Source organism: Drosophila santomea, chromosome 3L, assembly GCF_016746245.2.
Source record: "Drosophila santomea strain STO CAGO 1482 chromosome 3L, Prin_Dsan_1.1, whole genome shotgun sequence".
Taxonomy (NCBI): domain Eukaryota; kingdom Metazoa; phylum Arthropoda; class Insecta; order Diptera; family Drosophilidae; genus Drosophila; species Drosophila santomea.
The window spans coordinates 8968770-8994756 of record NC_053018.2 but is presented as its reverse complement, the minus strand read 5'-3'; the positions used below and the strand labels follow the sequence as shown (position 1 = coordinate 8994756).

At 42.5% G+C, this 25987-nt stretch overlaps 3 protein-coding genes and 6 non-coding genes across 12 annotated transcripts; 5 read left to right on the top strand and 4 right to left on the bottom strand.

Annotated features, from left to right (window-relative positions):
- Positions 1-81: 81 nt before the first annotated feature.
- Positions 82-17379, bottom strand: LOC120449063. Its single transcript, XM_039631360.2, has 8 exons — positions 17105-17379; positions 7030-7111; positions 3463-3971; positions 2443-3399; positions 2278-2389; positions 1236-2206; positions 973-1174; positions 82-912 (listed from the first exon to the last, which is right to left on the bottom strand). The coding sequence occupies exons 1-8, from the start codon at positions 17105-17107 to the stop codon at positions 707-709; spliced, it is 3042 nt and encodes a 1013-aa protein (XP_039487294.1). The 5' UTR covers positions 17108-17379; the 3' UTR covers positions 82-706.
- On the top strand, positions 4849-4920 carry Trnac-gca. The gene has a single exon. It is a non-coding gene; the product is annotated as a tRNA-Cys (tRNA).
- Trnac-gca lies at positions 5109-5180 on the top strand. The gene has a single exon. It is a non-coding gene; the product is annotated as a tRNA-Cys (tRNA).
- Positions 5655-5726, top strand: Trnac-gca. The gene has a single exon. It is a non-coding gene; the product is annotated as a tRNA-Cys (tRNA).
- Positions 5889-5961, top strand: Trnak-cuu. The gene has a single exon. It is a non-coding gene; the product is annotated as a tRNA-Lys (tRNA).
- Trnak-cuu lies at positions 6196-6268 on the bottom strand. The gene has a single exon. It is a non-coding gene; the product is annotated as a tRNA-Lys (tRNA).
- Trnac-gca lies at positions 6883-6954 on the top strand. Its single transcript has one exon. It is a non-coding gene; the product is annotated as a tRNA-Cys (tRNA).
- A 3269-nt stretch (positions 17380-20648) lies between the features above and the next one.
- Positions 20649-21763, bottom strand: LOC120448019. Of its 2 annotated transcripts, none has more exons than XM_039629756.1 (2): positions 21390-21746; positions 20649-21338 (listed from the first exon to the last, which is right to left on the bottom strand). In XM_039629756.1, the coding sequence occupies exons 1-2, from the start codon at positions 21638-21640 to the stop codon at positions 20789-20791; spliced, it is 801 nt and encodes a 266-aa protein (XP_039485690.1). In that variant the 5' UTR covers positions 21641-21746; the 3' UTR covers positions 20649-20788. The 2 variants fall into 2 exon arrangements, with proteins under 2 accessions (XP_039485690.1, XP_039485691.1); XM_039629757.1 differs by having other exon boundaries at positions 21197-21338; positions 21395-21763.
- LOC120448015 (prominin-like protein) lies at positions 21723-25812 on the bottom strand. Of its 3 annotated transcripts, XM_039629741.2 has the most exons (8): positions 24555-25812; positions 24392-24499; positions 23975-24339; positions 23793-23920; positions 23568-23733; positions 23143-23509; positions 22264-23089; positions 21723-22078 (listed from the first exon to the last, which is right to left on the bottom strand). In XM_039629741.2, exons 1-8 carry the CDS (start codon positions 24944-24946, stop codon positions 21803-21805), a joined length of 2628 nt encoding a protein of 875 aa, XP_039485675.1. In that variant the 5' UTR covers positions 24947-25812; the 3' UTR covers positions 21723-21802. The 3 variants fall into 3 exon arrangements, with proteins under 3 accessions (XP_039485675.1, XP_039485676.1, XP_039485677.1); XM_039629742.2 differs by lacking the exon at positions 24555-25812 and having other exon boundaries at positions 23975-24302; positions 24392-24478; XM_039629743.1 differs by lacking the exons at positions 23793-23920; positions 23975-24339; positions 24392-24499; positions 24555-25812 and having other exon boundaries at positions 23143-23526; positions 23568-23640.
- Between the last annotated feature and the right edge of the window lie 175 nt (positions 25813-25987).

Below are 25987 nucleotides of genomic sequence, written 5' to 3'. Positions count from 1 at the left end.
ATAAAGTAAATTCTTGTAATTGAAAATACATGCTGTTTTCTTGTTGTCAATAGAATGGAATTAAAACTCCATTTTGTATGTTTTTTAAGTTTGTTTTTATTTTAACTACGTAATTACAACTCTATAATACAAAGTTATTGTTAAAGTTGAAAATGTACAATTTTCTCTGTGCCTGTTTGTATTAGATTGCGAATGACATGGGGAGTTGAGGCAAAAGCATCGGGAAGCTTCGTTTTAAAGGGGAAACTGTTTCGCTTGAATTTCAAATTCGTTCAAATTTCGAATGATAGTGACTTCTTAGGCCGATTTCTTGTTGGTTGGTCTCTTATGATTATCACAGTTTGCTATACGGAAGTTTCGGGCATCTTCCATATAAACCTTTTTGTTACGAGTCATACGGAAATGCGAAAGTTAGTGTGTGTGCGCCTCTCAGAAAGTAGTTCAGGATTTTTGGGTTCATCATTCTCATCTTTGTTGTGGGTGCGAATTGGTAACTAAGACATAAAAACTACTTACAGCACTAGCTAGACCTATATTTAGTGTAAAAAAATTCAGCCGAAATTTAGCAAGTTGTCGAGTATTTTTCGTAGTTAGTTGGGGAATGGGGACGGCGGCAGCAAAAGAGTTTCGTGGCAGTTTCGCATTACAACTAAATCTAGGGCATCGATTCCATAATATTAACAAGTCCATCCGCAGATGGATGGTCTTAGGCTGGCGCCTCCGTGGGCGTGTGGCATCCCTCGACGTTCTCGGGCCAGTCGCAGACGTTCTCCTGGGGATTGAAGACCAGGTTGGCGGGACAGGGCATGTGGTGCTTCCGCTCGCCCTCGCACATGTAGTAGTGGGTGCAGTCGGCCCAATCCTTGTGGTAGCTGATGTGTCCGTCCTCTTCGGCGCAGGTCACGTCATGAGCTGATACAAATGATGGGTATATATTCAAGGTTCCATGGCTAATCCCCGCTAGCAACTTACGATCTTTGGTGGTGTAGGCTCCTCGTGGGCCATGGGATTCATAGGGACCATCGTATTCCAGCTCCACCTTGTAGTCCTTCAGCTCGTCGTTCAAGGCAGTCAGAAGCGGGTACTTACCACTGCCGCAGCGACCGGAGAAGTCGTCCATGTCGATGGACCACACCATGATGCCTCCGAAGCCCTGCTCCTTTAGCCATTCCGTCTGTTGATAAAGAACAAGTTGTGTAAGTAATGCGTTATTCACGATAGTTTTCCCAACTTACCTTGGTCTTGAGAGAACGCTCATCATCGAAGCCTACCCACTGGTTGCCGCGGTAAGCGAAGGGCACCTGCTGCTCCGAATCCCACACAAGGGTGGTGTTGTCTGCCGCCAGGAAGGAGCAGACCTCGTAGTAGCTGAGGAAGCCGGCCTCGTTGGTGAACTTGCCCGCCTTGCCACCGCCGGACGAGGGGGATCCAATGTCGAATTGGGTGTCATTGACAAGCTCGAAACTGCGTCCATACGTGGGCATGCCGATAAGCAGCTTCTCCTTGGGTGCGCCCTGTTTCACCCACTCACGCGCGCTGTAATCAACGGTCAGTTTCTTCTGGTACCCGGTGGCCGATTCCAAAGCAAACAGAGGCGAATTATGGCCCACAGTGCGTTCCCATTGTCCGTGGAAGTCGTAGGTCATGACGTTGATGAAGTCCAGGTACTTGGAGATCTCTGGAACATCGTAGCCAGCGGCGATGGCCTCAAAGGAGGCGGGTACAGCGGCGGTGAGCAGTAGGCGTGGCAGTCCAGAGGACTTGGCCTCACCCTCAAAAGCCACTCGCAGTTCCTTTAGCAGACTAACGTAGGCAACACGATCCTCGGCACCACGGGGATACTCCCAGTCTACGTCCAAGCCATTGAACTTATAGTCGCGCAAAAAGTCGATGGCCTCGTAGACAAACTGATTCATACGGAACACATTCGAAGTGAGCTCTTTGAAGGGAGTGGAACCAAAGGCCCATCCTCCGATGGCCAGAAGGATCTGCAGATCGGGATTGTTGTCACGCAGGGCAATCACACTCTCGTAATTCTCGGGATCATCATCGGTGGCCTCTGTTAGCTTGTAGTCCTGAAGAGTGGCGAAGGCATACACGATGTGGGTGCACAGCTTGGGATCGATGTTCTCCGGCTGGAATTTACCAGCTCCAGGACGCTTGGCCGACCAGCTGGTCAGGTAACAGAACACCTGGGCAGGACGAGCTGAAGGAATGGAATGAATGGGAAGAATTTATGGATTGAACTTTGCACATCGGCATTTTTAAGCTACTCACTGTTTGAGGCGACAGCATTTGCTCCAGATTTGATGCGCTGCTTCTTCTGGGCCTGTGGTTTGCGCACCTTGTTGAGAATCTCATCCACAGAAATTTTGATGGGTTCCGGTTTCTGAGAGGATAGGGATTAGATAAGGTTTAAGATGTCATTTCTGGTAAACAAACCTCTTCGATATCCTCAAATGTGGCAGCAACGGCGGTCCAGTTAACATCCTTGGCCTCCTTTCCACGTGAAATGCCCAGGAGTTCCTCCCGCATGGCGCCAATCAGTGGATACTTGACATTGCCACCGCACACCTCCCCCTTGAAGTCGTCCATGTCAATGGTCCAGACCATGGCACCTCCAAAGCCATTTGACTTGATCCAGTGCATCTTGTTCCTAATGGCGCGCTCATCATCGAAACCAACCCACTGATCTCCATCAACCAGATAGGGAACCTTCATCTCGTCATCCCACACATAAACAGCGCCATTCTGCAGCATTTCGCAGATCTCGTAGTAGGCCAGGAAACCACCTTCCTTGGTATAGACACCTTCGCGTCCACCACCCGATGCGGGAGCATTGGGACCATGCTTATCGGGATTAGCCAAAGTGAAGGAGCGTCCATAGGTCGGCATTCCAATGACCAGCTTCTCCTTAGGAGCGCCCATCTTAACCCACAAACTGGCAGCATTGTCGACGGACAGCTGTTTGCGCCACTCGGAATCGGTGGAGGGAGCATAGAGTGGAGCATTGTGTCCAGTCTCGCGTTCCCACTTTCCGTGGAAATCGTAGGCCATCAGGTTGATGAAATCCAGATAACTGGCGATGGCAGGCACATCATATCCACCACGGATATTGTCGGGACCGACGGGCACGGCGGCGGAAAGCAGGAGACGTGGCTTTTTCAGTTCCTGGGCCTCAGCTTCGAAGGCTTCGCGCAGTTCCTTCAGCAGCAGAACGAAGTTCTTCTTGTCATCGGAACCCTTGGGGTATTCCCAATCCATATCCAGACCATCGAAGCCGCGCTTGCGCAGGAAAGGAATGGCCGAGTAGACAAAGGTCTGGCGGGTGTATCGCGTGGAGGACATGTCCTTGAATTTCTGGGTGCCAAAGGACCAACCTCCGAGTGCAAGAAGGATCTATAAGGTAAGGTTATTGGTCAAGTAAAATTATAACTTTTTGTAGATAATTTTAACACCAACCTTTAGTTTGGGATTGGCCTTCTTAAGGCTCATCATACGTTCGTACAGTCCGGGGACATTGTCCTTGGTCTCATCGTTGGACTCATAAGAACTCAGCTTGTTCTTCTTCAGCCATCCAAAAGCGAAGATAATGTGGGTGCAGAGATCGGCTGGTATGTCCTCCGGCACGAACTTGCCAATCTTGACACGGTACTGCGACCAGTTGGTGTAGTAGCACACGATCTTCGGCGTTCCATCGTCCACCTTTGTCTTCTTGCCCTTCAATGAAGATCCACTGGCCACCAGCGCAGTTGCTCCAGCTGCTACGGCTGCTCCTCCAGCGGCAGCTGCTCCCAACTTCGCCTTGGAACGAAGGCGTGTACGACGAGCACTGGTGGTGGTGGCGGATGTGATCAGGTCAATGCGCTTCTCGGCCTCTGGAGCCTCAGTGGACTTCTTGGTTTCGATGAGGTTGCTTCTCGAGGAGCTGACCGATGTTGTGGGACGCCGCAGACGTCGACGGGTCTTGGCTGAAGTTAAATTGAATGCAAAATATTAATTATATTTTTATGATATTGTTAAGTGCTTAATTATCATCTTTAAATATCTTTATATATAATATTTAATAAGTAATCCCATTCCATTCCATTGAAATCCATAGCTTTAGGTTATTCATTGTTCAACAGCCTCCCATCTGAACATCTGCATGAGTGGTCCGCCCACATCTAGCCCACCACGTGATCGAATTGACCTTGCCCCAATTGCACAATCTGCGATGGAAGCGGCGGCTTCACTGTACAGGTACGGTAGCTGGCACCTGTCATCCGAGTGAGCTCCCCATCAGCCGACAATGTGGCAATGGTAATGACGGGTGGCCGCAATCTCGATCTCAATCGCGATCGTAATGGCAATTGCGATGGATTGTCAACCACTTGCGATCGACGAGTGCCGATAATTTCAAATTAATGTCTCTTCAGCTTGAATCCATCGAAAGTCGTGACGTTGGAATTTACTTAATTCTGTCTTTATAATTAAGATATCGAACGTAGATTACTCTCAAGCCTTTACAGGTAAACATACATTTATAATTATAAATGGTATGACTAAACTGAGACGCTGGCTTGTCGGACCAGGTTTCAGTTGTATTTTTCAGTTTAATTTCGCTAAATGAAGTGGTATTGCAGCAGCAAAAATAACAAAGCGAAATTATTCCTAAACCTGTTTAAATATTTCATTTAATGGCTGTATCTTTTGCATTTTTCCACTGCGCAAGCCCACACACAACACAAAAACCATACTAAATATTGTTAAAAAGGGGATGTGGCTGCAGTAAGAGGTACGCCTTCGCCTTCGGATATTATTAGCTGGCGAGGCATTAGTTGCCGCTTGGCCGCGCGAACTCCAACTGGGGATATAGCTCAGTGGTAGAGCATTCGACTGCAGATCGAGAGGTCCCCGGTTCAAACCCGGGTGTCCCCTTGGTAAACCTTTTTGTTGCTCCCTGCTCCCCAGTTCGAAAATGTATATATTTTTCTCTGATCAGTTCTTATCATTTGTTTTTCTAGGATGTGGGTCTGGTTTATTATCAGGCTCTTCGTGTTCTTACTTTAAGCAGTAACGGAGATAATTAGCTCATGGGGCCTTTGTTGGAGCTCGCAGCCACACTTGGGGATATAGCTCAGTGGTAGAGCATTCGACTGCAGATCGAGAGGTCCCCGGTTCAAACCCGGGTGTCCCCTAGGTAAACTTTTTTGCCTTCATTTCAAATGCAGTATTAAGGTTTTCTTTCAAAGGAATTTTATTTTACTTTAAATGGTGTTCTTTTTGGGTAAAAATATTTAGACTCCGTGTATATATTTGACTGAATACCCCAAAGCCGTATTTCTGTACTAAGATGTAATTTAGTTGGCACTTATAACATTTGCCAAACCTGTTTACCTTTACTCCGCTATAATACGAAATGAAAAGTTTATCAAAATCAAATTCAAATTCCCATAAGATGGTATATTTATGTTTGCACAACGGCAATAAAATACTATTTTTTAATTCTAAGCGTTGTATAATTGATGGTCATTTTATTTATATCTGAGCTACTTAAAACGTATGCCCAGTGGAGGGTTAAATTCTTGTATGCTGCCATCGAACATGTTCGATTGCAACCGCAACAGTGACTTTTACGTTATAATGCTATCTTAGTCTGTGGCAGCCATCGTGGGGATATAGCTCAGTGGTAGAGCATTCGACTGCAGATCGAGAGGTCCCCGGTTCAAACCCGGGTGTCCCCTTGTTTTTTGCAAATTTTCTTATTTCCACAGACTTTTAGTAGTGCTGTCTGTACAATTTTTAAAATGATCTTTTGGACAAAAATATAACAATTTCATGTTATGAAAATGTTTTTGGTACTTTGCTCGAATGGTTTTCTTGAGCTTAGACACTGTTCTTGCACAGCCCGGCTAGCTCAGTCGGTAGAGCATGAGACTCTTAATCTCAGGGTCGTGGGTTCGAGCCCCACGTTGGGCGAGACTTTTTTTTGAATACTTTTTAATTAACGGTTTAAGTTAATTTTTCAGCATTTTTTATTTCTAGTCACCGAAAATAAAACTGACAAATTTTCATAAAATTTTAGATAAACAGCTCCATGTGAAATATGAAGAAGGATTTTAAATATTTACATTTATGAAGAGCAGAGCAACGTGCAACAAAGCCGATACACTTATTTTATAAGGACCTATTTATTAATGCAAAAAAGCAATTCGCCCAACGTGGGGCTCGAACCCACGACCCTGAGATTAAGAGTCTCATGCTCTACCGACTGAGCTAGCCGGGCTGTGTGATTTAGGCCAACCAAATTGGTGGGACAAATTTTTCAAACTTTTTTAGTCTTGTGTCTTTTTACGCCCAATCATTGGGTGATTTGAAGTTCTTTAATAGCATAAATAATGATCCTTTTTATTAATGATGAATTTATCTGCTAACAATGCACCATTTTACAAATTAATCTATTGAGCATAAAAATAGATAATTAATTGCATGATATTGGCTACCACTTTTCGAAACCAATTTAATTTCTTAATTAATTTTAAGATACTAATTTTATAGATAATTTAAGATACTAATTTTATAGATACTTTTTTAAATACTTTCCTTAATTAAGATTTAACGTTGACTTGAAGGGCTTGTCTACCACGCCTTTCTGCCTTTCTCCTAATTAACTTTTTGGGTTAAACAACAACCATTTGTGTGTTGCTATGTGTTAGTGATGCAGATAAACGCAATCACAGTAAAGTAGAAGCAACAATAGAAATGAAAGAAAAATTGGTTATCAATTTCCGGCAAGACCAGCATGGAGAAACTAAAAATAGTATCTAGTTACGCCCACACATCAATATCTGGAGGCTGTTGTTTTGACTTCTTCGGTTAATTCTCAATCTTTATATAAGAGGGGATATAGCTCAGTGGTAGAGCATTCGACTGCAGATCGAGAGGTCCCCGGTTCAAACCCGGGTGTCCCCTTGTTTTTTTTGCCTTCTTTCTCTTTTTGCCCAATTACTTGTTCATGTTCAATTTCTTTTTACATTTTTTACTTACTCTGTGCACTGTCTGCGGAGGGCGAGAGCAAGACAATCAGCAGGCATATCACAAATGCGATTCGCAGCAACCGCGGTGGAAACTGTAGTGGAGAAACAAAAAAAAGGGGCAATTAATCACGGGTTTATGCTCTGATGTACGATTAATAATCTGTGATTTATGTGGGGGGCACGTCGACTTTCAACAAATTACGTGGCACTTGTTGCCTCCCCAATTGGGCCAGAGGGAAGGTCGTCAGGTGACAGACAGAGGTCGGTCGGATGGCCCTTTGGCGCCCACCAGTCATAAGCGGACGAACACGTCTTGACATTGACCCAGTTTTATCAGCAGTGCGACCTGCCTGACCGACGAAAAACAAACAATGCTCCCAGAGTTTCAGCTCGATTGCTCGGCCAACTAATTAACAATTAACCCGATGCTCATAATTATTCAAAGCGACTGCCTAGTGTTCAGATGAGACAGTTTGTCTCATAAAACTGTTAAAACTTGTCAGACATCTTCAGCTGCACTTCGCACACTTATTAGCCGTTTTGAAGAGTCTCTCGACTTTGAAAGTAAGTCCGACCTCCAACCGAAGCCATTCCCCATTCACAAAGGTTCGCTGAAGTGCTGGGAAAAAGGTGGATTGCGGCGAGGCACTTCATTTTCTGGGACACCTGATTACTTTATTTATTGGAATTCAGCTGAGAGGTGTTTTTTGACAGCTCTGATAATGCGCAGACAAAATATTTGGAGTTGTGAATATAAAATTTTGTTTTTTGCTTTTTTGGTAAAAATATATCGTTGAATTCGTAACAAAATTTCCTATCGATCCATGTACATACATTGAAATGCCATTTTTCGCAAATTTTGATGATGGTACCCCTTATCGAAAATGCAAAAATTTGTCAAATTTTTTTTTTTTTAATTATCGAAAAAGGAGCGATTGACATAGTTAGCTATGTTCATTAGCAGCACAAAGCAGTCTTTATTTTAACTGTGTGGCCATTTTTGGCCACGTTATGGGGAAAACGCCGATTGAAAATATCAGATTTTGTACAACAAATTTTTTTTTTAGATTTTTTGATTAAAAATAATCCGTTTTTTTTCGATAGCAGTAAAACTAGTTGTCCAAAAGGGGAATGCCATACCTCGTTGAATTCATAACAAAATTCCCTATCGATCCATGTACATATATAGCAATGCTAATTTTTTACCATTTTTCGCAAATTTTGATGATGGTACGTACCCCTTATCCAAAAACGCGAAAATTTTAAAATTTTTTTTTGTTGAAAATCAAAAAAATTGGGATGAACATAGTTAGCTATGTTTGTTATCAACACAAAACAGTCTTTGTTTTAGCTGTGCGTCCATTTTTTGCCAAGTTATGTCAATTGAAAAAATCAGATTTTTAACCAATAATTTTTTTTTCGATTTTTTGATTACAAATAATCCGTTTTTTTTCGATGCAATTAAAATAAATATGTTAAAGAAATAACGTAAGTATTGATTTATTGCTTATTAACTTAACTGTGACCCTTCATGTAGGTTATGATTATCTTTTTGCTAATATATTGAACGCTACCCGTTTAGCTATAGGTAAACACACTTAACGTTTTTCCATTTACCGGGTTATTTTGGCCATTACCCATTGCCTGTTTAGGTATTCAGGGGGCATCTCCATTAAGAACACCTTACACAACGCCGGGTTATGCAAATCGCCCGTGGGCCACAAACAGTTAGCCGTAATGGAGGTGGTTAAGTTGAGAAATGTAAAAATGGAGAAATGGCCCAAATTGGCACAACCGTGATTCGATTGCTAACGGTTGCGTCTTACAGTTAGAAAGCTGTGGATGTTCTGGCGAGAAATGCTCAAGGTCGTGTTACTAACTCGCCGAGAAGGTTGTCTCATTAATGAACAAACCCCCGCCATTAGTCCGCCCATTAATCTCCTCGGATCTCTCGATCGAGATGGGACGCAGTTGAGCCGTAAAAGTGAAACTGGTTTCCTCTTATTTTGGGCTATTTATTTAAATTTTTTAACAGTCCGCAAACGGTGCATAAATTATTTAGTCTTGAGGCAAAATAACGCGAAAGGTTCCTTATCGCGTGTGGCCAGTTAGTCAGTTAGTCAGTTGTTGAGCCGAACTGGTCTGGACCAACTGGTTTGCTCTCGCTTTGGATCTTTGCATCTTTGGCTCTGGAACTCTGAAACTCTGAAACTGGGCGCGGAAATAAACGGAATGACCGTAAAGAGAAACCTGGCCTCTCAAATGCCTTTCATTTTCCTTGTGCGAAAGCGAAAATCACCGAGAACCGAAAGTCTAACCAAACCGTTTGAATTCAAGCAACAAATCATCTTTCAATTGCATTCTTGCGTAAAATGTGTTGTATGTTTTGGCTGGCTTAACCATTTCGGGCGATTGTCCAAGTCGAATTGCAAACTTTTCTACAAATGTCCATTGTGTTGGCTCGGTTGTGTGGCTGTGTGTCGGTATCATTAGCTGGTGTCCATGTTGACTAACGGCTCGCTGGAGCACAGCCAAGTCGCTGGAACTCGGCACTGGTCAAAACTGGGTGTTTTACCCTCATAATGAGCAGCCTTAATTTCCCAATCAAATTTGCTTTGAATAACACAGAAACTTCGAAAGATTTGCTTGGTTGGCTTGAAAATGGATTGGAAAATTACTTAAGTTCGAGAATTTTCTGGAAGTTTCAACATACGTACTATATTTTCTTTTCTTAAATAGAAACTTGTGTTAATACCATACATATATGCTCAGAAATTCATAGATTTAAGCCCAAACATTTAAATGGGAATATAATTTCTGTGTAACTGGGACTGTCTTTTCTTTCTCGGCTTAAAAGAGCCGCCAAGTCTTCGGTTTCAGTTTTGGCCCCACGTGTGTGTGTTTGAGTTTAACTGAAAGCCGCGCCAAGCTCTATGTCTGCGGTTACGACAGCACCAAATAAAAGTCAATAAATAATAGAAAGAAAGACGGGTGGACCGGTGGATGAGGGGGTGGCTATAGGTAAAGACAAGCCAACTGCATTCCACCAGCAGCATGATTGGATTTGTTCAATTGTCTTGCGCAAAAAAAGAAACAGCATTTCCAAATGGGAAATCAGAGAAAATCGCATTTAACTATTAAACTTCGAATGCGAGACTTTGAACACCCCGAGGTGTTGGGCTTTATTCGATTTTTATGTTTTTCAATCAACCAAACAACTTATTTTAAAGGAAAATCGTTAAATTCCTTCCTTTTGTAAAAGTTAGTTAGCTCATTAATAATTTATGATTATATATGTATATGTTAATAAATCGAACTAAGCAGACCTCACATTCAATTATTTCCAGGGTATTTAAAATATGATCTGTGTGGTGAATGTGGATTTCACTTGCACGAAAGCAAGAAAGCGCTGAAATAGCAATTCATTTGCGTAAATTTTGTGGCTTTTGTTGCCGTTTGCCGAATGCCGAATGGCGAATGCCCATGTCGGCTCAATAACTTCAACGGGCGAGACAAATTGCGCAAATACTGCATTAATCATGCGCCACGGAGGCTGCAACATCTGCCGTTCGCGTTCGTCGCTTAAGTCTTTCGTTTGGGCCGATCGAAATGGAAATGAAAATGGAAATGGCAATGCAGTTGGCGCTCGTTTGAAGTGCGATTTATTTAAATGCGGTCTCGGCTTTCGACCATTTACCACTTTAGCGGCTGTCGAATCGATGTTGTCTGGCCGTTTGTTTGCGGCTCTGTCGCGCCTGCTGTATTTAATTAAATGTTGAACGCCTTTTTGCTTGACCAAAATTAAGCTCAAGGTGAGGCGCAACGCAGCGCAGCGCGTCGCAGCCAAAGCAGCGAAAATAACATCGAAAAATAAACACAAGAAAAAAGTATAAAAGTGTAATGAAAATTTAAGAAAACCAGCGACACGCGTCTTTCGACTGTGTGGGTATACATTAATTGGGGGCTCTAAGCCACACAAGTCATAACTGCTTGGGCAATATTTTGGCTTTGATTTTGCGGCTAACTATTTTGTTTTCTGGGCCCGGTCTCAGACCAGTTGCATACGTCACACAATTAAGCCATGTCGTGAGCACCTGTCCTGACCAGACGACCTTGCGCAATCTGACCAAAAAAGCTGCGCAAACGAGTCCAGAGAGGAAAACGGCTGCTTTGCTTTGACAACGATTGCGGATTAAGAGTGCCTGAGTCAGCGCACTTTAGTACTTAAGCCGAAACTGGTTCACGGATCGATTAGAATAATGGCTGAGCTTTAGCAATTTGTTGGGCGAGAATATGCGACTTCAATTACCCATAAGACGTGAGGGAAGGGCGGGCAGCCACTTCTGGGTGCGGTGCTTAGCCAATCTTCTGGTCTGCCGGTTCTCCTGGTCGGGCAATTACTTCCTGTTGCAGCATAACCCTGAAACGGCCATTGACGTCTCGAAAAACGAGTTGAGGCAGCAGACTCCAACGGCTTTATGATAAGTGTGCTAAAATCTACAGACTGTTCTAGGGCCTCTTACACCGCGAAAATAAGCGAGGATATACAAGGAAAGGAAATGACCTTCATTAAATATAATGTCATTTCTCGGAATACTGTTACTTGTTTACTTATAAAATAAATCTGCTTTTAATTTGAGGTATATTTAGAGATTCAAATTAAACATTATTGTTGGCAACAAAATAAAATACCAAATTTATTAATATTACGCTTTGAGTTTATGGCGAAATTTCATTTCTTTAAACACAAAGTATAATTTTATTTATAAGGTGTTTTATATTAGCTATCCTTTTTGGGTATAAAAAATTCCTATGAACGTGTTAATCGCGTCATCTAAAGATCAATCTATTCCCTTAAGCGTTTCATCTTTTAATGGATTGAGCAACATGGCTGGGATTTCTTGACGCACCCACTGAATTATGGAACTGCATTTTGGTTTGACTTTTTAATGTCCCGAACGTGAGTCAAATAAAATGCCAGCCAGCTGTTGATGCCTTTGCTGCTGAGTCACTATCAGTAACAGAAAAATGAAAAAAATGATAAAACAAAAACATAGAAAACATAAAAAAACCTAAAAAAACACAAACAGAAGTGGCAACAGAGCGAACGAGAACATATAACCATTATTCTTGCGGCTGCAATGCCAAATTTCAACAGTTGAGTGCGCACCACTTCCGTTCCAGTGCCGCCAGATCAAGCATTTCCTACACGCTGCGATCTTGTTCATAATGTCAATAAAATTTATGTCCGTTTGTTTGTTTGTTGGTTTGTCTTGCTTTTTGGCTGGCCTCGTAAAGAATTCGCCATTTGTCAGTGTCGCATTAGACTTAAGCCAACTTCTTTGGCTTTTTGTCAGCCTTCTGGCTGTGGTTTTTCACTGCTTACTCTGGCGAAACCGTAGCTAACGGCCTGGAAAATGCTCGAGACTTGGTGTCTCTCGAATGGTGGGTAAAAATCATATTTTCACTTGCACTTTCTGGGGGAGTGTTTTCAGTTTTCAGTTTTTTTTTTAGCTTTTTCAGCAATAAGGAACTGACTGTGCGGACATTATGTCATCGCCATCAGCAAGTGCAACACGAGGAGAAGCGCCAGCAGCCGCCTCCTTACGTAAGTCCACATGCGCTTTTATAAATAAACAAAGCGTCCCAAAAGACAGAGACAACCAGAAATCATAGGGAAACGAGCAGCGGTGAAATTTGTATTATTAGCAACCTAATACGAGGTTTGCATCTCCAGCGGCCAAAAGCAGGTGGCATTGTGCTCAACTTTAACCTTTTCGCTTAAGCAGCGAAGATGCGACTGCAAAACCCGTTTCGCTTATACGTTTTATAAACAAATGTATTCAAATTAAAAGATGTCCGATCGCCTCGAGGATGGGCCAGTTTGAAGGCCCGATCAGTGTTTATGGCCTAGACTATAAAACGGTTTTGCTTTTAATTTAAGCCACTTTATTGCCTCGTCTGGCCGGATGACGGATGAATTTATTGCCAAATGGCACAGCGACGTCTTCGCTGGATGATAATAATAATTGCCTCGGCCAGCGGAAGGGCCACAAATTACAATTTTCGCCTAATTAGTTTCAATTATGAGTGGCCACGATTGTGCAACCGATCGGCGCGGATCAGTCTATCGCCACCGATAGTGATTTGACATTTCGGTTATGTCGCTGTCCGATTTCGCCGTGGATATACGGCTGATAAATTTAGATACTCCGCCTTTATATAATGACGAGCCAGTGGTGAACCAGTTTGCTTTGGCTTTTATTTCGGTTTGTCACCTCGCCGCAACGACAAATGATTGATACACACGCGTGTACCTCAGATCCCTAAGCATATGGATGTGGATTTGGCCCAAGCATAATTAACATTTGTTTGTCTGCCACTTTGGCTGCCGGTTTGGCATTGGGTGCGGGGTAATTAAGATGGATCTCGTAGCGCGCGGTTGGACAAACAAAGCGCGCTGGCTTTATGTCGCACTTCCTGCTAGACCCTAAAACTGAAACTTGCACTGCTCACTCGCCGAGTTCGTTGCCTCAGTCTTTTGATTTGCCACCGTGCACGGAAAAAATGCGAATCATTAACGACGCATTATTAATAGGTACACGGCGTTAATGTCATTTTGCAAGACCATAACAATTGAACTAGCTTGAGTACCAAGTTTGTTGCCTCAGTCTTTTGATTTTGCTTTGCCACTGCTCACCGGATAAAACCGCTATCAATTTGAACATTTAACATTTGCTTTTGTTCTGGAATACGGATAGTTAGCACGGCACTTGCTATATCTCTAATTCGATTTTATAGTGTGTTTTAAACTGAACTTTTATTATCTTCAGTGCAATGACTTGTTGAACTACTCTCACTCCTATCTCCGTCAGCTGGCTGACTGTTTGTCTATCTGTCTCACTGACTGACTGTCTCAACGAGGAGTTCAATAACCATTTGATGCGTTTCGATTTCAGCCAAACTGTGCACACAAATCAGCATAAAAGTGAGCGAGGCAGCAAACTCGATTTGCATCGCATAAGCTGTTTTTTGTTTTTATATGTACAGTGAATAGAGTGCATAGAGTTTTTTTCACTCAGCCCACACTCCCCCGTTGCAAAACCCAAGCCCAGTTGCAGCTGGCTGTCAGGGCTGGGCAAAAAGTGATTGCCAAGAAGCCGACAGCCAAGAATCGAGAACGTCGTGTTGCCAGGCACTTTTGGCCACGCTTCAGGCCGAGATGTTATTGGCCAAAGTCGGAATGCCTGGCCTGGTTTGCAATTATGAACCAGCTACTTGAGGCTGTTTGAGCCATGAGTCGTGGCTGAGTTGTGAGTGCCTGGCATTTTCTGGCACATTATATTCACGTTTCATAGAAATATCGCAGATTGCTTCATAGAAACGCAAGTTGCATTGTCTAGTCTAACAATAAAACATTTAAATGTCTTTTATTTATGCAAAGTCAAGCTTAAACTGCTCTTAAAGTTATTTAATCGCAGCAAAAGTCACAGTTTCAGGGACAAGTAAAAAAAATGTCAGAACGAGAAAAATATGATTTAATTTGTTTGTAATAAAAATCCGGAGAAAAGCAATTCTTGTTTATTGTTTAATGAGCTTACACTTACCCCGAATCCTTTTATATTTCCCGGTAAAAGGTTAGTTGTTGTTACTTAATTTCCCTACTTGTTTCTTCTTCTATTTGTTACAATCTAATTGCGGGATCGGTTACAAAATCTGGCAAGGCAGGACCCTCGTAATCGTTGGCTGGCACTCGCATTACGTATACGCCCAGTCGCACCGCATTAGCAACTTCCGTCACAATAATAAAAAAATAATACGACAAGAGCGTAGAGAAAAATGCGTTGCTTGTTTTCTGTAAGGGAGAAAGTCTGTCGCTGTGCAATTATATTGTCTGCCCCCCCTCTCCACCCTCCTTTTCCACTAATTCGTATTTTTTTCGTTTCGTATTTACTTTTCTTTGGGGTTTTTCGAATGTAAACACGGCTGAAGCTCGCTGTCTTGCCATTTCAATGGTTTGTTTTGCAAACAAAATTCTCTGCAAGTGTTTCCATTCAATTGTCAGCGCCGGCAGTGGCATTTCAAACGAAAGTGAGAGTTTCAGATACACTCGTAGATACATGAACAGCTACAGATACAGATACAGATACAAGTACAGGTAACGATACGACGGCAGTTTGCAGATACATTTCCAACTTACTGCACATGTCAGTCACGGCTGTCAATAGCGCGTGTCAAGTCGGGGGGCGTGGCAATGGGAAAAGGGGCGGCACTAAAAAGAGTTATTAACTTACGCCAAAATGCCGCGAAAGTGCACAGAGGCAACGAAAACTTTGGCCCGGCTGGCAATTAACATTTCTGAGTTTTCTTTCTTCAAAGCGATTAAGTTTTGACCTGCTCCACATTACATAAATATTTTGGTAATCATAAGAAGGGGAAAACGTGATGTTAATTATAATTAGGAAAATATCTCAAATTAAGCAGCTTAATTTTTACTAAGAAGCTAGTTAGTTTCGGTGACCGTTTGATATGTTTCCATTGGGAAACTTTTATTAGCACATGAAATATATATTTTCAGTGCCATTACAAATGCAATAACCTATCACGGAGACAATGAAAACTTGGGCAATTAGCATTTCTTATTGTTTTGCGTCTCGTTTTCATTTCGACCTGCTCCACATTATACGCTCGTTCACAGAAATATAATGGAGTTCGTATGTCCGATCGGTTGCATTGTGCGGCTAGCGAAAGACCATAAAATCAAATGTTTAATTTATAAAGCCAGCAGAGTTCGCATTTGATTTTGATTCGCCGATTGCCTGTTTTTTTTTTTTGCTTTTCCACTGTTTTCGAGACTCCGCTTCAAACCTAATTTTTGCAGTTTTCCTTTTGGAGACCAGTTTTTTTTTATGTTTCTTTGCTTTGCCAACTATTTGCCAATCGACAGCGGCGAGTTATAGGTATTTTTTCATTTTCTTTTTGCTTTTTTCCTTTTGCAAATATTAATTGTTGTAAAACAAAACTAGTTATTGTTTTTGCTATTGTTGTGCGCCTGTGCAACTTTTACTTGCTGCCCAAGCTGCTGATTTTGCTGGCAAATTGAGGCGTGCCGCCTGCTGCGGCCATAATGGAAATCTTTCGGCTAGCTGGCTTTTCGTTTTTCTCGCATTTTTCGCCTCAAACGGCCGAGGAAGTAAAAGCCGTTGCCAATTGGCCAATTGAAGACGGCGACTACGGACATTTTCCCCTTTTCTCGGATGGGCTTTCAGCTATGAAAGCGAAACTGAAACCCCCTGCCAACTTCTAGCCCCCCACTTTACACTCCTTTTTTTTTTTGTTTTTTGTTTAGCCCCCCAGCGCTCATTTTATTCATTGTCTTTGACAAGTTCGCCTTCAACTTCGGTCGGTCAGTAGCGGTACAGAACCCGTTGTCGTTGTTGCTGTAGCCCCCTCACTCGCGTTGTTGCCTTTTCTCACACTCAGCCATTCAGCCATTCTGCGATAAAGTCTTACACAGGAAAAGAATTTGTGAACGAAACGAACTATTTCCTAGCTTGGTGGCGAACGTGTTGGATAGTTAAATAAAGCAAACCTAGCAATTAGCATAACAAGAATAACACAAAGTGTATCTAACTCAAGCAACTCCAAGATAGATCTTAGATTTTAAAAAGTGTTTTCAACTTCAAGAAGTGGAATGGGTTTCAACAAGTCATCTATGATACATATATTTTAAAAAGTGCTTTTCACCTTAAGAAGTAGAATAGGTTTCAACAAATCATCTATAACACTTTTGTGATTTTTCTTCTGCCTATCATTGTTTTATGTTCTTTATGCTTAATACTCTTGATTAAAATGCGATTTTTTGCTGTGCATTCCATTCTTAGTTTACGTTCTCCAACTGCCATGGAGTTTCTGCTGCTTAACATACGTTTTTCCGTTGCGTCAACGGACTTTCAATATTCTTTGGCATGCTTTTTGTTCTGCCAAGTTGAGGGGGTTGTGTTGAGTTGGGTTTTGATTTTGGTTTTGGTTGTGGATATGATAATTTCCATAGCTCCATGCCTCTGACACACATTTGCACTCACCATGTTTTACAGCTCGACTCCGCGCCGCGTATCCACAAGCTACAAAATCGATTCTCCTTGAGCGGGCAGTCGCTATTAGATTGGATTGGATTGATCTGGACTCGATTCGATGCGATTGGATTGCTTTTTAGGTATGTTGGGGCTGTCGAGACACTGCAAACTGTCGTGGCTAACCGCACATATTTTGCCACTAGTCACTAGTCACTTTCAAAAATCCTGGCCCCCAAAAAGGCGATGTGGACCGCTTGTCGCTTCGAACTCGCACGTTGGACTGAAAAACTGAAACTGATTCGAGCGCTGCCGCCGCCAGCTGCCAAGACAAGGCGACGACAACAACGGCCACGGCAGCGACGTCGGCGTCCACACTGCCAGAAAATATTGGTGTTTTCCAAATCTAACTAGTGCCAAGGGTTGTGTTGAAAAGTAGCAACTTGCAAGCTCGAATGTTGTTTGTTAGCTGAACAGTAGAATACTTTTACATGCAGCAGTACTTTTAAAATTAGTTTTTAGTTCTTCGGTAATACAGTATTTAGCCAAAAGTAAGCGATATTTGCCTCAGTGCATTGAGAGTATAGCTGAGCTTAGTTTGGCCCCCGGATTGAGCAGGGTTTCGGTTTTTGTTGCTTTGGTGTTTGGTGTTTTGTGTTTGACAACGGCTGAGCTTCAGTTTCAGGTCCGCCACGTACGACGCCATATACGAGCAGTCCAACAACAAAGCAATGGAGCAGCAGCAGCAGCGGCAGCAGCGCAGCAGCAGCGGCAGCGGCAACAGCATAAAAACAGTTTTCGGTTTGCAGCCCGCGCTGTGAGCTGCATGGAAAATTAAATTTGCTGCGTTGCCTTTGCTCGGCTCTTTCGTACAGCACTGTTAGCGGGCAACAGAGGGCTAACAGCGGATTTGGTGGACTAGACCATCGATTGCCTTTCAATTTGCGTTCAACTCAGCCACAATCAACCGGTTTTATTTGGGCGACTTGTAACGTCACTGAATCAATCACAGATTTAGGCAATTTCAGTTTCTTTATTAATTTATTTTAGAGCTGCCTCATTTATTGTAGCATTTTATTAAAAAGTATTATAAAGATTTTACTGGATTTGTTTGCGTCACTTTAATAAATCGATTATATGGTCATTAAGAAAGTAAAATTTGTAACTTAAAAGTAAGTTAATAAAAGCTAGTATAAAACATCTTGAAAATGTATGTTCTATGATCTAGAGTTGTGCTCACAGAGAAGAAAAATGTGTCATGAATAACTGGCTACAATTTGTCTTACACATTGAGTAATATCTCTTAAATGTAAACTAATTTAAAGAGGATTAAGGCCGCATAAACGCGATTTTAAATAGTTTAAAAATTAATACTCGCAGCATTGAAAAACCATTTATTTGGTAACTAAGCCGAGTATAACTAGTTGACTCCCCCACCCAACCGTACAGGGGGCGGTTGGTAGCCACCATTTGTTATCCGATTGGGATTTTGTAAACAAACATGTTTGATTAGCATAAAGACAAACGGCCAAGAGCCGTCAGCCAAATGTCTCCGACCTGATCCTCATCCCCATTTCCATCTCCATCTCCATCTGCGACTGCGTTAAATGCAAATTCGAAATATGATTTACAAAATACGCTGCGCATAACACTTGGCTGACGTTTCACACGATAGAAAGCAGGAGGCAGTCGAGGTTAATTAGCATATGGGTTTCTGTGAAGGGGTTTCATAAGCGGAACCCGTCCAATTTCAACTCCAATCCCTGACCTGGCCACACCCCCTGCCACCACCAATCAGCCAGCAAGCGTCGACAAATTGCGCTCCAATGAAAGCGAAAGTTCAGATTAAAGTCGGTTTTTTTCCAAAGTTCTGGTCTTACAGTTCCTGGTGATCTTTTGGATCAGCTGAGGAGTCTTCTCACGCTTTGCATGCCATAAATTTCACCGCCTTTCACTGTAAATCATTTGGCCGACTGAGTTGCGTGCATTTTTATGCCCATTCCGTTCCATTGCGTGCCATTTGCCATTTGATGTTTGCTGCAGCTTTATCGTTTTTGCAATTCTGTGTGCCAGTTTTCCCCCAAAGAAAACTCTTCCATACGATGCTCTGTTTCGCAAGGGGGCCAGGTTTCACATCGGATGCACAAAAGTACATAAAACCGAAAGCCGAATAGGCAAAAAAAAAAAAGCGAGAGCCAGGAAGAAGGAATCTATTCGAATGGCAAATACCTATTATATCTATTATACCTATTATCTATGCGGTTCAGGTGGGACCTTTTCGACGAGTGCATTGGCATGGCTTTCGAATTCGTTATACCGATTGAATATCAAATCGAACGACTTAACCTTCACTCCAGCAAGTTCGTGCCTTAAGTCTTTTGTTTTCGGAAACACAACCACAACACACAGTCGTACAAACTGAAAGTGAAATTTCGTTGTAGGTAATTTCGTTGGCTGCCTGCCTTTATGATTTTGGTAATTGTTGAAAAAGAAAGGCACTCACAATCGCATCACATCGCTGATAAGAAACGTGATTTAATTTTTAGCTACAAATTATGAAAAACATATGCCGTCCACCAGCGGCTTTTCACTTTTCAATGGCCTTGCCTGGGGGGCCTTGTCTCGTTTAATTTTATTTATTTTTTTTTTTTTCACTCTTAGTTACCATCAGATCGACTGCAATCGCACCATCGTGTTGCCCTGGTCATCTCATTCGGCTGCGGAAGAACAAAAACTCGTCTGGGAGTCGTCCGCTCATTTTGCGTTGTAATTTTCGAGGGTGAACTGCCCTTTCCGAAGCTGGTTATTTCCGTCCTGCGAAGATGGTTGTATATTATTCGCTTTATTGTTGTTCACACTGATTTTGTTATAAGAATTCATTTATTTTAAGCAAAATCAATTTGAAGGGTATTTCAAAATGATTTGCAGTCAGTGACAAAGCTTAAAGCAATTTATAGAACTAATCTCTTTATAGATTACTCCTGTTTATAAGAATTAAATTTTTGAAGGTCTGCTCTACCCCTATAAAATGTTTCTAATACCCCCATAACTTAGTTTGAAATAGAAATTCCACGAATACCCAAATTTTAATCCATTTGGGTTTCTGATTACCCAAAACGCCCAACCCAAACATACACCTAAGAATCTTTATGATGTGGCAGAGCATCCGAGTTTCAGTGCTCCACCAAATAGTACCTTGATTTTTCCCGTGCTCTTTGGCTTTTCCTTCCTGCTATTGTGGCCCAGACAATGATGGAGCTGCACTTGGATGCTTGGCTGGTGGAGGAGGAGCTCGAAGTGGAGCTGAAACGGCAGTGATGATAGCGATCTGCTTTCGCTGCCCCTTAATCAGCCAGTCATCGGAAAACGAGCAAGCTCACCGAAGTTGGGCTTATTTGCCTTTTGTTTGTTTAACTTTTTGTTTCGGTGTTTTATCATATTTTTGTTGGTTGCCACCACAAGATTGATGCGAGAACAAGGTTTGTCGCTTAGGTCTTTTGTCGGCTAGCGCTTTGGAACTGCGATGCCGGATATGTTCTAATAAAGCCAACGCGGATTCAAGGCCTTAATGGGCCGGGCCAACAAGGTTGACCTCAGCACGCTTTTAATCGTAACAAAATATAATCGCATAGTTTCACACTGAATGGAGCGCTGATTTCTTGACAGATGTGCCCTAGGTCTTTACCAGACTTTGGTTTAGTAGACATAGAAGGAGCTGCTACCCATGCTGGAGGAATTAGATAGAGAGCTGTTTGCAGAAGTCGTACTTTTCTTTCGGCTGGCATGTGTTTTCCATATCTTCCGAATGGAACTCATGCCTAGATGTTTAAGTATCCCTGACAGCAGCTTAGAGCGTGGCTTTTGGTTCCTTTTCCTGGGGGATTCAGTTGGAGTCAGTGATTCTGGCGGCGTTAGGGGTTCAACTAGAGGAGGAATAAAGATGGGCTGTGGTGGCGGAAGTGGCAAAGGAGTGCGCTGTAAGCCACCTAGCACCATTTTCAGATTCTCCCTGAGGTTTTTGTACTGCTCCTCCTCATCAAACGGATTCTTTGGGCTGAGATGGGCTTTTGGACACCATAGTATCAGACTTGAAGATGGAGACATAGGGACTTTATTCCTGCGAAGACGCGGTGGTGGTCTTGGAGGTGGTGGCGGTGAAGGAGCTCGACGCTTGACAGACCTGGTCCTTTGGATATCCAGCACCAAACGCTCGGCACTGCTGGAAGCACTGCGGTGTAGACGCCATCTGGGAAGGATTCACTTAGATCATTTAATTTTTTAGAAACTAGACACTCACCCCACCACAATCAATATCGCATTATAAACTGGCAGCGCCAACAATCCGAGTATCAGAAGCCTCACCAGCGGACACGAGGACTGTTGGAGTTGCATAAGCCAGTCTATGGAGCAGCATCCAATGGAGACGTCTACCAATTTCTGACTTTCGTTAAGCATACTTAAGGTGGTCACATTCTCTGTCCAGGACAAGGAATTAGGCAGGATGTTGTGCATGGGCCAACCAAACGACTGCCAGCATAGCAACTTCATTTTATATTTCGTTTTCTATTATTACATTGGTAACTAGTAATATTTTGTGTCTAGAAAACATATAAAAAAGAATGACTTTGGATTCTAGGATGTGGTGTTTTAAACTTGAAACATATTTGAAAATTCTACAATAAGTTATTGTCAAATTAGACAGATTGAAAATCACTCCCTCTTGTGCTTCGCTTGATCCACATAGTAGTAGTCATCCCTGCCCTCCAGATAGTCCACATTTGACTCCGTTGAAACGGGAAGGTACTTGTAGCACTGACATTGTGGCAAAGCCATGGGCAGTAAACCAGGGGGCACAAAGTTGCTCTCTCCAAAGGATGCTTCCGAATAATTCTTTAAGGATTTCAGACGACATCTTAAGAAGTGGGTGCAGCAGATGGCGGGCAGGAGAAGCAAGGAAAACAGTAAAAGCCAAAACCAAATGGCATTCTACGGAATGGAGATGAAAAACAAATAAGCAAATACATTTCTATAATAATAGATTTTCATGGGTTTTTTGATCACTTATACGCTACTAAAGTAAATATTGATTCACCATTAAGTTAATACAAACTTGTTTGATTATTTGCTCAATCATAAGTGTGTGGCTATCGGGGAATCACCTCCCTACCTACCATTGGCTTAACAATCCGATTGCAGAGGTCGGCGTACTCCACCATGGCTGCATCCTCCTCTCGGGTGAGGGGCTCACAGCTGTCCATGTTCACTTTGGTGGGCCCGTCGACCATTCGAACGTAATCATTCAGGCCCGATTTCACTAATTTACTGATATTGCGGGCCACTCCATCGCTTAACTTTTTATTATCTCGCCGCAAGAAGTCGTCGCCCAGCTTAATCTTGTCCAGCAGATGTTGGAGGTACCTGGTGAAGCTACCGTAGCCACCTGAAAAGAGGCGATCCATTTGCTTCAGCCGATTTATCAATCGCTGGACAATCGTTTGCAAGGGTGCACCCAGGTGTTTTTGATAGGCTCGCAGATAAGTTGCCTGGTTTTTCAGAGCGACTCCCGGCTTCATCTTGTTCGCCAGGCTTTCCAGTTTTCTGGTCAACACGTTCAAAGGACCTGGCTTGGGTTCTGTCACCAATTGACGGCAAATGTGTCTTGTGTAGTCCTTTATGTCATATGTAGACAGGTTGCCGCTCAATAACTGTTTGGCAGCTTCCTCTGCCTCGGGATGAATATCTTTAAGTCCGCCGGGCCACTCAGTGTTCTCCATTTTCTCAAGTGACTTGACAACATCCTCCATCACATCATCGCGTAAACCATCCGGATTATAGATCTCCTTGAGACCAAGTACATTATACAAGCTTTCGTTGCGAACACAGCTCTGCAGAATATCCGAGGTTCGTAGCATGGGCATGGAGCGAAAGGTGGTTACGTTTTCTGGGAGAAACTCGTTGGGATTAATAGATTTGTTTTCTACCGGCTGTGGCGATTTCCTTTTAATGATATGAAACTTTAGTTTAGTGCTTTGCGAAATGATAAAGCATACTTAGAGCAAAAGGCATGGTGCAGCAAAGCCCCGTGAAGCAGATAGAAGAGCACCAGGATGATTCCAACCGAGAACAGGATGAAAAGAACAACCAGGACGGCACAGAGCAGCCAACTGGCTACTTTCGGACTGGACAAAGCTATCAGAAGACCAAGGAGCAGAATAAGCGGCACCAGCATTAATAACACAATGAAGCCCAACGTGTATCCGAACCACCAGGATCCGAGCTTCCTACGCAAGGCAGCGCCTGGAGTAGATCCAGATCCAGCATTTGACTTGACCACCACCGGCATATCCTTCTTCATCTCCTCAACCACGCGACGCAAGACTTTCAAGGATGCGTCGTGCCTCTCGTTCAGCTCCTTGGCTAATGAGATTATCGGACTAAAATGTTGTGAGCAGTCTTCAAAGGTTCTACAACTTACCTCCTTTGTTCAGGTCCTTTTCAATGGAGTCTAATAGGTCACTCATGCGATCTTTCATCACCCTGGAAACCTGTCGCAACTGCTTAACTGCTAGAATTGGGTAGCTAATAAACTTGCTGTCTATTACTTCCTGAACAGATGCAAGCAGTGATTCAAAGTCTGGTAGCTTAAGGGTGATCCTATATTAAAGTTTTGCTTCTGAAATGCATAAACTGATTCTCTTACACTATCGTAATGCAAACAGCCCATGTCGAGCATCATGATCTCATTCGCACGGTAGAAGTCTTGGCACTCCCTTTGCTTGCATTGGAATGTTAGTAACACCATGAGATCGCGTTTCACGCCACGTAACGCTATTTAGGATTATCAATTAAATAACCAGTTATGAAAGGAATCAAAATCCTCACCATCCCGAAACTGAGTGGCCAAACGTCGCGCATTGAGCAACTCATTCTTGATCCTTTGCACAACTGGCGTGATCCTTCGCATATTCTGCAACACCACACTCAGCCGCTCAATAGCTTTGGCAAGGACTTCCGGCTCCCTATTGGGATTGCTAATAGTGGGTTCGCGGTTGAGAGCACTTTGGATCCTTTTTACTATCCGATCGTAGTTGATGATGTGCTGTTGATGCATACGATCGGATGCTCTTTGGTATATGTAGTCCTCGTTTGATTTGCTGGAGTTACCGGCATGACAACCGATCGCTTTGAGGTGCTTCAAGTTTTTATGCAGCTGAGTTGCCGCCAATATGGCAAAAATTAGAAATAAACTGCGAATAAATCCATAATCCCACTAGGCTGCCACTTTTCCTATATACTCACAGCATCAGCAATGCCAAAAGGGCCAATAGAAGGCCACAGCAGTAGCGCATGCCTTTACTGGACCTCTGGGTGTTCTTACAGCGCGCACAGCAGACGGCATAGATTAGCCTAATGGAAATCAGTTCGCTGACTATAATCTCTCCAAAAATGAAGCAGCTCTCACCCAAAGATGGGCATCAGCAGAAAGAGAAGAACCAGTAGAAGGACTAATATCTTCAGGCCCGTCTGGGATGCCAAATACTCCTTCCAGTCGTCATCCTTTACCTTGTATCCAATGTCATTGCCATCCTGGGATATATATCCTTGGGGAACATTCTCCGAGTCTGAGACCACGAATCCAGTAAAAACATGGGGTAAATATGTGATTGGACGCCAAGAGTCCACATCCCCGTCGTTCTGATTGTCGTTCGATCTGCTTTCTGGTTCTACATACCTATTTTGTATACTAAACTTCCCCATAGAAGAGGAAGTCTGGGACTTAACGATATGGAGCTGAAGGGCTACAATCCAAATAGGGGAATACCATACGTGCCACAGGAACACTTTTAGTTTCATTCTTTTGAACTAGATTGTTTATCAACGGGATTGATTATGAAATTCAAGATTGCTTCGGTAAAAATAGGTAGTACTGTCGGTTTGACCAAGAAGACTTATTAAAAAAACAATTAGTTTTGATACTCGCTTATTCGTACATAAAACCACTTGAAGTTTATTGACAAAATTTTGCAAACGACAGAGACAACCATCAACGGAGCTCGATGATTGACTGGCAACTGGGTTTCTTGTGTTTTTTGTATTTTCCGGGATCTTATTCGATAATCTTTACTTGCGCTGGGCAATATTGATACATGGTTACTTGACTTAAGCGGAAATCATTTAATGTACGTCAAATGTAAAATACAACATACATCTTAATTGTATAATAATACTAAAAATTATGTAATTGTGTAATCCGTACAATATGCTCGTCGCATGTCTGTATATTTTTGTGTGTATGGTGTTTATAGGTTTTGTGGAAACTTACAGCTTGCCCTTAGGTTCTAGACATTACAATTGGGAACGTTTAAATGCTTAGGGGTTTTGTTTTTGTTTTGCTGTTGTTTTGGTTTTCTCTTACTAAACTATGACAACGTGTTAAAATACGTGTTACATTCAAGTATTTGTATTCTCGAATCTGTAGCTGAATAGAGGGTTTTATTTGATTGGTTTATCAGTGTCCGAATGCACAAATTGCCGGTTTTAAGGAAGAGTGTAGTATTGTGTATTGTTTCTAAAATAAATACATTAAATGCATTGAATAACTTCCAACTCTGTGTTCTGCTCTTTTCTAAATTAAAATGGCAGTTTTGGTATTGATCATATTTTCTTTACCGCGATTTTGATTTCCGGGAAGTTTACAGATTCCATAAAGTTTTTGATCGGTTAATATTTACGTAGTTGCTTGCTAGATATTGATTTGTTTTCATTTTCATTATCATCTTCATTATCATTTTCATTTTGTTTTTGTTTTTGGGTATGTCTCGCCTGCTCTGAGTGTGTGCATAATAAAATTATGAGATTCCTTAAAGCTTCTGCGGCCGTGCGACCCGGCGAATG